General features: G+C 41.7%; 1 protein-coding gene across 9 annotated transcripts in view; it reads left to right on the forward strand.

The window, feature by feature from the left end:
• ABLIM2 (actin binding LIM protein family member 2) overlaps window positions 1-12,615 on the forward strand; it is a 144,615-nt gene that overhangs the window by 47,832 nt on the left and 84,168 nt on the right. For all 9 annotated transcript variants that reach the window (XM_040593364.1, XM_040593300.1, XM_040593335.1 and 6 more), the window contains exon 3: window positions 8,228-8,411. In XM_040593364.1, coding sequence (XP_040449298.1) covers window positions 8,228-8,411 — 184 coding nt within the window. The remainder of the gene's footprint in view (window positions 1-8,227; window positions 8,412-12,615) is intronic.

The raw sequence follows: 12,615 nt of genomic DNA on the forward strand, positions 1-12,615 counted from the left end.
GGATAACAAGAAGACCAGTGCATTTTACTGTTACAGCTTGCTGTAGTGTACAGCAGCACAGCAAACATAGCATCTCCTGGGCCTCTCAGGACACAGCTGATTTTCAGGTCTAGTATGCAGCCAAAAAATTAGTCTACTTCAGCAGGCTCATTTGCCAGCAAGAAAACCTGAGATGCATTTTATATTCATACAGTGCAGATGGAATACTGATGACATACAGTAGTGGGATAGCAACATGCTTAAAGTGCCTTGATTAATTGCTGTTGCTGCTGTTTATTTTTGTAGAATCATAGAATAGTTGGGGTTGGAAGGGATCTTTAAAGGTTGTCCAGTCCAAGCCCCCTGCAGTGAGCAGGCACATTTTCAGCTAGATCAGGTTGGTCAGAGCCCTGTCCAGCCTGACCTTCAATGTTCCCAGGAATAGGGCATCTACCACCCACCTCTCTGGGCAACCTGTTCCAGTGTTTCACCACCCTCATCATAAAAATTTCCTTATATCTCATCTAAATCTACCCTCTTGTAGTTTAAAACAATTACCCCTAGTCCTGTTGCTACACTCCCTACTAAAAAGTTTGTCCCTATCTTTCCTATAAGCCCCCTTGAAGTACTGAAAAGCTGCAATAAGGTCTCCCTGGAGCCTTCGCTTCTCCAGGCTGAACAATCCCAACTCTCTCAGCCTTTGTTCATTGGAGAGGTGTTCCAACCCTCTGATCATCTTGGTGGCCCTCCTCTGGACTTGCTCCAACAGGTCCATGTCTTTCCTGTGCTGTGGGTTCCAGAGCTGGATGCAGCACTCCTGGTGGGGTCTTATGACTGTGGAGTAGAAAGGCAGATTCACCTCCCTTGACCTGCTGGCCATGCTTCTTTTGGTGCAGCCTAGGATATGGTTGTCCTTCTGGGCTGTGAGTGTACATTGCCAGCTCATGTCCCACTTTTCATCCACCAGTACCCCCAAGTCCTTCTCTGCAGGGCTGCTCACAATTTCTTCATCCCTCAGCCTGTATTGATACTGGGAATTGCCCCAGTGCAGGTGCAGGACCTTGCACTTGGCCTTGTTGAACCTCATGAGGTTCACATGGGCCTACTTCTGGAGCTTGTGCAGGTCCTTCTGGATGGCATCCCTTCCCCTCTGGTGTGTTGGTCACACTACACAGCTTAATGTCATTGGCACACCTGCTGAGGGTGCACTCAGTCCCACTGTCTATGTTATTGATGAACTGCTAAGCAGTACTGGTCCCAGTATGGACCCCTGAGGGACAGCACTTGTCACTGATCTCTGGACATTGAGCCATTGAACACTACCATCTGGATGTGACCATCCAATCAATTCCTCATCCACCAAACAGTCCACCCATCAAATCCATAGCTCTCCAATTGAGAGAGAAGGATGTTGTGGGGGACCATGTCAGAGGCCTTACAGAGGTCCAGATGGATGACATCTGTAGCTCTGCCCTTGTCGACTGATGTAGTCATTCCATCATAGAAGGCCACAAGCTGGTCAGGCAGGACTTGCCCTTAGTGAAGCTGTGCTGGCTGACTCAAATCACCTCCCTGTCCTCCGTGTGCCTTAGCATAGCTTCTAGGAGGATCTGTTCCATGATTTTCCCAGACACAGAAGTGAGACTGGCAGGGTGGTAGTTCCCAGGTTCCTCCTTTTTACCCTTTTAAAAATGGGTGAAGTGTTTCCCTTTTTCCAGTCACCAGGAACTTTACCCAACTTCTGTGACTTTTCAAGTATCATGGAGAGTGGTTTGGCAACTACATCAACCAGTTCCCTCAGGGCTCTGGGAAGCATCTTGTCAGGTCCTATAGACTTTACTTATATTCACGTTCATCAGGTGGTCACATTTTTATAGGCTGTAGGCACCAAAGAATTATGAAGTTTGACTGTGAAATCACACAGTGTTCCAGGTGCTGTTACATGCACAGGGATAGGGGGAAAAAGTAGCCTGTTTCTGAGCAAGCAGAGTTACTCCTAAGATTTATATGAATTAGTTTGGTGTCAGGCAAACCAACTTTGAGTGGAATTGGTGAGTTGTCAGAGAAGCCAGGCTGAGGTACACTCTCCTCAGAAAAGGTGTGGATAATCTTCCATCTCATGTCCCATAGTAAGTCCAGGTACTGGCTTGCTGTGAAATGGCATAAGAGAAGAAGAACACTTATTTGTTCATGCCTTAAAAATTACGTTTACAGCCTGTAACAGTTCAGGGTAGGGCATTGCCTTGGTATTCAGGGTAATACCAAGACAAGCAGCTGAGTTAGTGTTAGTCCCTTCGTTACCATAAGTGCTATGTTTGCAATGATTTTCTTGCTTCACTAAGGTGAACGTCAGTAATGGTTGGAAACTGTTTCTAGCTTTTAATAACCCTACCTTCAGATACTTGTTTTGGATGACAGGTGTTGAGTAGGAGTGGGTCTGTGACACAATGCTGATTTCCTTCCTGTCCTGGGAGAGTAAGATCTGGTAGTTGCCTTCAAACATGCTGCCTAGACTTTCTCCAGCTTTCGTTTCCCTGGTCACTTGTTTCTGCAGGTGTGCAGGATCATCCCAGCTGGGCAGTGTCTCTGTCCGTGTAAGCAGCAGGCAAGGGGCACAGCATCTCACCGAGGGATGGCTAATGGGTCTGTTTTCAGAGCTACTCTTCTCAGCTTTAAGTTGGGACTGTTTTAATATCCAAGATGGTATTTAACTGGAATCCCTCTGTTCTCCTCTGGTGAGCTGGATGTTGAGTTAAATCATATCAGATGGTTCAAAGAGTGCGGGAGCATGCGGGGGTTCATGACTCAAGTTGTGGATGGTGGAGCATAGCTGGTGGTGAAATGATGTGTGAAGAACAGAGGAGGAATATTTGGCTTGTGGAAAAAAACCCATTCTGCAGAGTCAGTGGTTAGGAAGGAGAGTATAACCATGAAGACTTCCTCCTGTGCTCCAGATTCACTTATGAGCTAGATTTTTCTCCATTCATGAATAAATATAAAGACTTTGCAGAGGGTGGCACCTCTGTGAACTGTCACGTACGTGGTCTCTGTCATGGGCATGTGCCAAAACAAGATGCAAAGAAAGGGCACAAAGCCTGCCCTGCTCTTTTTTCTGTGCCAAAAAATGCATTAATGGACTCTCTTTCTTAGGAGTTTTTCTTATTGCTGATCAGTTTGGAGGGAACTCTAGAAGAATTTATGACCGTTGATGAGAATTGAGGTTAGGGGGCCAGATGTGGCATCAAGGTTTGATACAAATGATTTTTGAAATCTCTTGGAATGCTAAAACACTGAAAACCTTTGTCAAAATAGATACCACTGATACAGGTAACAACTCGTGTGATGGCTATGCCTGTCTGAAATCTTTTCATTTTTCTCTGAAGAAATATTTTACAATGTAGCTAGTGTTTTTGCATGAAAAGCCTGTTTTCATTTAAAACCTGTAATGGAAAAAATACTTTTCTTTAATATGGCACATGTAAAATTGCTTCAGCTAAAACCTTCACAAGTTATGTTTTTAGCAACATAGAAGGGGCTGGCTTTGTAAAAGAAATATTCAAGAAAACTAAAATCCTGTGCCATAAAAATATTTTTGCGCTAAACTGAATCAGTAGTCATACTGATGTGCATCAGGAGATGTAATAGCCTTGCTGAGTGGAAGAGGTTTTCAAATCTCTGAAGATGGCATGCCACTAGTCTCATTCAATTTATTACAAATCTAACTGGTTTCAAATAAATGTATACTATGATCTATCTGTATGTCAGTTTATTTCTACTCCTGTATTACACAGAAAGTAGCACTAGCAGTGAAAAATAAGGAGCCTCTTTCCTTGTTTCCCCTGCATTTTGTGCTGTAACCAGAGAATTCAAGGACTTGAAATTCCGTGTGATATCAGGGAATCGCTGAATAAAACTATTCAGGTATTTGTTATATTGTAATGATTGCTAAGCACTGATCTTGTGGAGGATGACAGATGCATCTGCTTAATTAATCAGAAGCATTAATCAGAAAAACTGGTTTTTTGAATGTTGATATTTATATTTTATGGATGGTATTTGATTTAAGGTACCCAAACCCTAAGAAATTTAAAAATGAATATATTTTTTTCTGAATTTCATCCAAAGTTGTCTCACATTTGATGCTTTTTATGGTTCTATGTTCTCTCTCTCGTTAGCCTTTAAAAGAGAGTCTCTTTAGGTTAATATTTTAACTTCATCTCAATCCGGTTTTAATATTGCTCTGACTTCATTCCAAAGCTATAGAGATCTGAGGCCTTTATTCCATCTTTTTTCATTCTTGCTGAGATGCTGTTCCACAGCCTTTTTCTGTGATGGTTAGAAACACTTCTGTTAATTTGCAGCCTCCATTTATTTGTGGCCAGTTTCCTCACTTGTTCTTGTGACAGCATTCACATTGCATTTGCAGAATTCGTCATCTTTTCTTTAACTCTCTCTGTTTAAACCTCAGATGTATGTTTCAATATCTGTTGTTTCCTAAGGCGGGGTGGTTTGTGGGTTTTGTTTGGAGGTTTTTTTGTTTGTTTGTTTATTGTTAGGCTAGACAAGCCAAGTTCTGCTTCTGTCTTAAAGCAGGCTTTCTTTCTGTAGGTCATCCTGATAGCCCTGCTCTGCCGTGAATCAGTTTCTTGTGGAAGTAACTGTCAGGTTATACCCTGTGCACTAGATGGGTGCTCACAAGGTTTACTGTCTTTAGTACTAGCTAGCTCTGTGGGACCTGCTTGGCCCAGTGCATCCTTTCTTATTACTTAAAAAGCATTAATGACTTGCAGTTGTTCTGTGATTGCTAATATTTGCAGGCCTGACTTCCCTTCTGCCACTCAGAAGGGAGGGTTTTTTTGTTGCTCTTGTTTGAATGGAAGGCATTTCACCTTGTGCATTTAAAGGAAATCCCTTCTCTATGTCTCAAGGTATCCAGATGCCCCTCTGCACAGATAGTGCCTATGGGCCTTGGGTCATTGGCACACTTCATTGCCATGGGTCTACTCTGTTGTAGCAAGAACATTATTCCTGTTGGTGTTTCCCTTAGTCATTAACCAACTGTACTAATATAATAGTCTTCCTTGGTGCTGTGCTTCCCCCTTCTTCACCTCCTTCTTGGCCAGTTGCCTAATTACAATCTTATCCTGTTAAATTTTTCAATCCTATCTATTGCTCTAAAGGTTCAGGTAGGTGAGATTTACAGCACTGTTTATGTAGAAAGCAATGTATCTTGAAATAGCTCTTTGCAGGAATGAAGTAATTGAGTCTGTATTGTGGAGCAAGTATGCTGGTAAGTTGTTTTTCCTTCTCACAGTCCATTTCATTTCTTGTATGAACGCCACCGTAGTGTGGTGTGCAGAAAAAGTCACTACAAGAACCCATGACTTTGGCATGGAGTTCACTTGTGCTGGGCCTGTTATGACTGTCAGGCTGTTAATATTAATTGAAAAGTATAGTAGCAGGTATTAGAACAACTTCGATAGAAAAAAATTCTCAATCTTCGTTCTGCTGTTCAAATGAATGTGGAGCAATCTGTGTTCCTCCTTACGGAGTTCAGCCACTCTTCACATACAGGGAGGCTGAAGTGATGGCAATGCAGAAAGGGGCCTGGTTAGAGGACGCCAAGCTTAGCATTCATTTTGCAGTCCAGATATCTTGTATTTCTGTCTCTCTCTGGGTGATCAGTTTGACTGCAGGTTTTCCTGAGAAGCCAGGATTAAGTGCATTAGTGCAAACTGCTGTGGAGTGATGCACAACAAGCCATAGCAATTGTAACCTGGGTGACAGCAGAGAGAAAGGCAGATGCCTTCAAGGTCAGGAGTGTCACCAAATGCCGGTGGCAGGGCTGTTGCCAAACCTCACATTTGAGGTCCTGTTAGCAGCAGTGAGACTGGGCCTGCCTGGCCTCCCGTAAGGACCCATGCCAGCGGTAGAAACGTACAGGTTTGCTTGTGCTTACCATTCATTTTAGCAGGTGAGTAGTGGCATGAGTGCGTGACAGCAGTGGCAGGTAATTTATGGGTACATTCTAAACTCCTTGTCTCACTCTTGTTAGGGAAGCCCAGCTCTGAGTCCCTCTGGGATGGCAGAGACCAAAATACATAGGTTGGTGCCTGCCTTGTAGCTAATAGTGGTTCTTGGTGGCTTTGTTCAGCTGCACTGCAGTAAGATGTGCCACTTACTGGTATAAAGAAATATCCCATAGGGACATAACCCCTCCCTGCTCAAAAACCTAATTATGTCCTTTAACTTTTTTCTCTTACGATTCACTCTGCAAGTTAAACCACTGTATGATACAATTAAGTGCTCTAGTGCGTCATTAGTATCAGCTCAGTATGCTGGTCAGCATCATCTTAAATCCATAGCTGCTTTGTGCTTCTGTCACACCAGTACATGCCTACATGAAATACATAGACTGAAAGAAACTCATTCAGCAAGTCATGCTGGATTTTTTAAGTCTGTTCAAAAAACATGTCCTTGGCAGTAATTAGAGCAAGGGTGAGGAAGAAAAATGTTAAAGTGAATGTGTTAAGCCTGTGAGATAAAGCACATGAATAATGTATTGCAAGGTAAGTCAACTAATCCATAGTTGTTGTCCATGACAAATGCAATATGATTGGAATTATTTTGACTTACAAGAAAGGTTAATTATCCCATGGTTCTTCAGTTCTTGGTCATACACTAATACAGTTTCAGCATGATTGCTGCTGGTTTTTGTCACTTAGCGTTTGGGGCCATCTCCAGGGAGAAAGATCAGGATTTAAATGCCCACTCAGGGTTTAAAGAGGGCTTTGAGGCCAGGCCTCCCTCCTGTGCTGTGGTCTCCAGCTGGTGAGAAAGGTGATAAAAAAAGGATGGGTGATTGGATGTGTGTTTGAATGAATGCTTAGGATCCTGTGCTTGCCTGGGGTTTCTGTGCTGCGAATATGTATTATTTTGTGCCTTGAGGATGCCTCCTGGAATCATTTCTCATAGTTTATAAGCCAGCTGACTGATTCTGGCATTGCAGACGGGCTTCGGTGTGAGTTGCGAGGCTTTATGTTCAAAACCCAAAGTGCCTGTGGACTCTCAGGTTCCTAAGCAAAAATCTCAGTGTTGAACTTTAAACGCTTAGGTACCTCTGCTATTTTTAGGCCAAGGCACTGTGGAGCTCTGCAGTGTTTTGTACATACAACCCAAATTTGATAGCAAAATTCCCACTCTTCTGTGTGCTGCATGCGAGTAGTGACACTGCCGCAGTCATCTGTTCAGTGTTGTTTGACTGGAAGCACCATTTGCTACTGGAAGTGCTTCCCTAGCGGCACAACCCCAGGAGCAGAAGTACATAATAACAAGTGTGGTGCTATGACTTAAAGTAGTAGTCAGGACAGCAGCAGAATCACCGTTTTGAATTCCAGTTCTTACAAATCAATTCAAGTCTGTTTTCAAAGATCCTGGTCAACATGGGTGAGGATCATCTTGTACATCTCTGTCTACTCGTGTATGACTTCAGCCATACGTAGTGTTGTATCTCTCCTTTCCCATATTATGTGTTCTCAAAATGCCAGCCTAGCTTTATCCCTGCTTCAGTGGAGAAAGCCCCTGAAAAATCTCACAAGCCTGTGGTTAATCAACTTTAACCCTTTCCTACAGATTTCACTTAAAATATACAAATGACAGATAAGATTAAAAACTCTGCTTTTGATAGGAGCAAGTGGTTCTGGAGATCCCTCCAGTTCATGCTTGGTGAGTGATGTTAATCAGGTCAATGTAAGATCTGATTTAAAACAAGGATTTTGTAAACTTGTGGAAGTTTACAGCAGTTGCCATGCGCATCGGACTACATGTTTAGAGGGAGCAGTATTTTAACCACTTTTGTGTCCAGGAGAAGTATCAGACAATTGTAATCTGTCAGAGATGTTTCTTAGTAATGTTGGTGCTTTAGATTTTGAAGGTTTATACCCTTTATGCATTTCATTTAACTTAGTAAATATGATGGATGTTGTGTGTGATAGCCCTGAACTCAAGTCCTAAAGATGTATCTGTGCTAGCAGCCTCTGCACTGAGGTTAATATTTTTACATGGAATAAATCCAAACTATTAGTGTATAAAATACATCACTAATGTAATTTACTGTAAAAGTGTTTTTCAGAAGTGCTTAAATACTCCACTAGGAGCCATACTGGTCATAGGTTGAAAAATCAGCATTGTCTTAGAGAGTGAGCCTTGCTTTTCCAGCCTTCTGAATCTGCCTTTTCTCTTCCTGCAGCTTGTGGATGTGACCTGGCTCAAGGAGGATTTTTCGTGAGACAGGGAGACTACATCTGTACTTTGGACTACCAGAGACTCTATGGCACACGGTGCTTCAGTTGTGATGAATTCATTGAGGGAGAAGTGGTCTCAGCACTGGGTAAAACCTATCACCCAGACTGTTTTGTGTGTGCTGTCTGCAGGTATGTTTTCTACATGAAGTTGTGTTTCAATTAGACTTATAGCCTATAGATGGGGAAAAAAAAAAATAGTTGTTCTGTCCTCTACTATCCACTCCTTAAAAAGTAGCAGAGTTAAAAAAATAGAAAAAAAAGGCAAGCAAATTCTGAGTGAACGACTAAACTATTTATTAAGTATCTAACAATTCAGGTGAGCTGAATTGCAATACAGTGAAAATACTCACTAGAATATGCTACAAATGTAATGTGTACTGAAGACAAGCTAAAGCTTTTCAAAATTAAGTTCCTGATACAATAATATTTCATATTAAAAAAAAAAAATAAATCAGAGATGGTCCCTAACCTTCTGTATAGCTAAATAGTTGGATTAAAAGCTATTTCACTGTTTCTAATTGCCATTATCTAAAACTTCAGTAGAGAGACCCTCGTTTGCTTCTGTTACTTTCCTTAGAAGGACGCACACAAATTCATGTTGTCTTCATCAGAGCCAACTAATGGCCTGCTGACTAGCAGGATTCAATTAGTGTCTCCCAGGGGGGTTGTAACACTGACTTGTAGTGCAGAACAACAGAAGAATCCTGTCATCTGTTTGTAGTGAAAACACTGGGGCAGGTCCTCAATGGCTTTAAATCAGCACTGCTTCATCTACCCCAGTTTTTGCAAGCCAGATATAATTTAGGTTTTTTATGGGAAATTGTGTCCTATCTAAACATCATCAGCATTTATTTCCTGGAGTGATATCCTTAGTAAAAATAAGGTGGATTGACTATAAATAGATGTGGTTTAAGAAGAAAAAGAACTTGTTTATTTGCTTAAAAAAATAATATTATTAAAAGGCAAAATATATAGCAGTTTGGTTTCAGGTACAGGATTGTAAAGCCCTCTACCTTGGCATTTTCTTTGGTGGGAAGAGTCAGGAGTACGATTTCTGTCCTTATTCTTACAGACGGACAGAAACCTTAAATAATTGGCCAAAGCACACAGTCCGAGGCAGTCGGCTGGTCATGCAAACTGCATTTGATATTGCCTTTTATAGCCAGATTTTAATCTGACTTCTAGAGCAGTGTGAACTTGAGAGGTGGTGACTGCCTGACAGTGGGGCTGATCCTGCTCTCATGGAAATCCAGCAAGGCTCTTACCAGCTTCAGCAGGCAATCACTGGCAGGCTTTGCACCCATGACACGGGTCTCCAGGATGCTGCAGGATCATCAGGTGCTTTAAGTAAGCACTTCTATAACCGGTATTTCTATGGCTGCTAAAGTAAGATTTTTAAACTGTTTGTACATTGAATAGTAAACCAGTGACAGTAGCAACTCGTTTTTGTTCTTACTTTGAGAGAAGACAAGATTTGAATAGAAGCTGGTGGGAAGTGTACATTGCTTCATATGGTAAAATCAGTGGAAAATCTAATGTGCATACAGCTAGCTGGAGCAGTGGGAAAATGCCAGTACTGCAAGCCCAGTCATTTTCTGGACCTCCTGATACTGCTACTTTTGAATGCCACGTGGCCCAGTGTAACAGAAAAGAGCTGTATTCCCTGGTGCCCTCTGCACTGCATTGATAAACTGCTGCCCTCCTCTCTGAAAAAGCTTGTGTGTCAGAAATCCAGCTCATCCTTGGGCATCCCTTGGGACTCAGATGCTATTGTCCAGGGCTGCCACAGGTCAAAGTGCAAAAAAAAAAGAATTAGTATTCAGAGAAAAACTATTAAAAGTACAGTATACTATATTGTCCTATGTGATTGTTTTGCTCTGTCTTTCATTGACCAGGTGGTTCTTAAACAAAATCAAGTTTTAATTGCATGTTTGCTCTGCTGGCATAAGGATTGAGGGCTTAGTTCCATCTTCCAGTGCTGTTCATAGTCCAGTGAAACTTGTTTTCTGCTGTTGGGTTTTGGGATGATAATGCCTAGAACTAGGAATGAGTAGAAGAATAACAAAATAGATTGAAAAATGGTGCAGATTAACTGCTTAGTCTGAATTCCCAGGAAGTAAATGAGCAATCTTATTCTTGCAGCGTCATTAATTGGAAGGGGCTGTGTCCTCCGGGGCACTGCCAAAGACATTTCCTCCAAAAGGTTCATGTGTTTGTAAAAGTCAAATAGGGAGAGGGAGAAAATTAAGGCTACCTGTAGCAATAGAAGCTGAGTTTTGTTAAAATTGTGCACATAGTTCTTGTGTGGGTGTCGGGGACAAGACTGTGTGCCTTTATGCAGGGTGAGCAAGGGCAGGAAACTGAGTCTTTCAGAAAGACATGGGTAATCATCATACCTGTGATAGTGTTAATAAGTTATATAAATGTATTAAGCATATATCAGATGTATGGTCCACGTAATGTTCTACTGTACGTAGACTCTGTGATTTCAATGTTACTGATGGGCTGTGTGTGCATAGGGTATCAAAAATCTGGGGTTTGGTTTTATGGGTTAATATAAAAATTGCTTAAGTGTGTGGGGTTGTTTATTCACCGGGTTGGAGGAATGCTTATAATCGTTATCCCTTTAATTTCATTATTCTTTTAATTAAAAGTTGAAAAAATACAGCTTCTTGTGACACATACGTGATGAAGAGAGAACGGCAGTTTGACTCTTACCTGGGGGATAGATTAGCACATATGTTCTGAGTTGATAACTAAACAGGTTCATCTATGCATTACAGAATTTGGATATCTAAGTTCTATGTTTTGTCTGAACTTAGGAAATTGAAACAGTGTATTGACAGAAGTTGAGTATGTGCCACGTAGAAGTGGATAATGTAACTGCCTCTTGCCCCTGCACACATGTTCTTCAAGTGGTTTTGTGCCAAATCCAGATCTAAAACTTGTCTCAATCCACTTGTATTTCTCTTACCTTCAAGAAGGTAGTTAACTGTGCCCAGGCAGTTTAATATAACAATGCAGAAAACGGATTTTTTTTGTTTGTTTCAGCAAAGGACTTTATAGTTGTATGTGTAACACTGCTATTTCTAGAAAGAACCTGAGAGCTTTTGTTTATGTATGCCATGAGAAATTAAGATAATACTGGAAATTAGATGTTGAAATTCAGTTAACTCTGAAATGTAGCAATTGTGTCAGACTTTTCAAATATCCTAAACCTTTTAAATTGCTTTTTTTAGCGCTGCTGAATTTTGAAAGAATTTGGTTCCCACTTAGGCAGCACTGAGTACTACTTGAAGCATCTCACGAAGCAGCCTTCATCTGGATGTTAAGGCCAAAGTTTTGAAATCAGAATGAAATGAGTTTTTCTTGGCATTTTGATTCTAAACTAAATATATTTATCAATATATGGTGCTCCCTGAACAAAGGAGCTTTGCTGTGATGCTCTTCAGGTTTACATATGGAGTATACCTATACCCTAGAGTCATGTAAGATGGAAGGGATCTGTGGGGTTCCTGTGGTCCAGCTCCTGGCTCAAAGCAAGTCCAGTTTGAGCAGGCTGCTGACAGCATTAATTTAAAATATTTCCAAGGATGGAGATCCCACAGATTCTCTGGACAGCCTGTTCCAGCATTTGAGCACGCTCATGGTAATGTTTTTTTTCCTTGTATTCAGTTGACATTTCCCATGTTCCAGTTTATGTCTGCTGCCTCTTGTCCTTTCACTCTGTACCTTTGAAAAGTCCATGGCTCCAATTTCATATACATGTCATCGAGTAGTTTTAGATGTCAGTAAGATCTCCCCTGAGCATTTTGAGACTGAACAAGTCCATCTCTTTTGTACCCTGACTGTGCGTCCTGTGGTCTATCCAGTTCTGGACCTAACAACCACCACTGGTCTCCCTCCAGTAAACCTTGTCCAGAGGAACCCAAAATAGTACACACTGCTCCAGATGTGGTCTCTCAAACAATGAACAGAGGGGAAGTTCACACCCCTGGACCTGCTGTCTACACTAATGCAGCCCAGGATGCAGTTGGCTGCCTCTGTCGCAGGGACGCCGCTGACTCATGTTCAACATGGTGTCCACCAGGACCGCTACATCTTTTTATGCTTTCCAGCTGATTGACCTCCAAGGTGCACTGGTGCATGGGGTTATTCCTCCCTGGGTGCAGGACTTAGCATTTGTCCTTACTGAAATTCATGTAATCATTAGATAGCAAGTAATGTCTACTTTGTATTATCAGGTTTAACACCCTGGGTCAAATTTGTTCCTATGGAGCAACCTTGAGGGATGTGATTGTACGAGGTACAAGTCAGAGCAGAATTTGATCCT

The sequence above is a fragment of the Falco naumanni genome, chromosome 1 (genome assembly GCF_017639655.2).
Source record: "Falco naumanni isolate bFalNau1 chromosome 1, bFalNau1.pat, whole genome shotgun sequence".
Taxonomy (NCBI): domain Eukaryota; kingdom Metazoa; phylum Chordata; class Aves; order Falconiformes; family Falconidae; genus Falco; species Falco naumanni.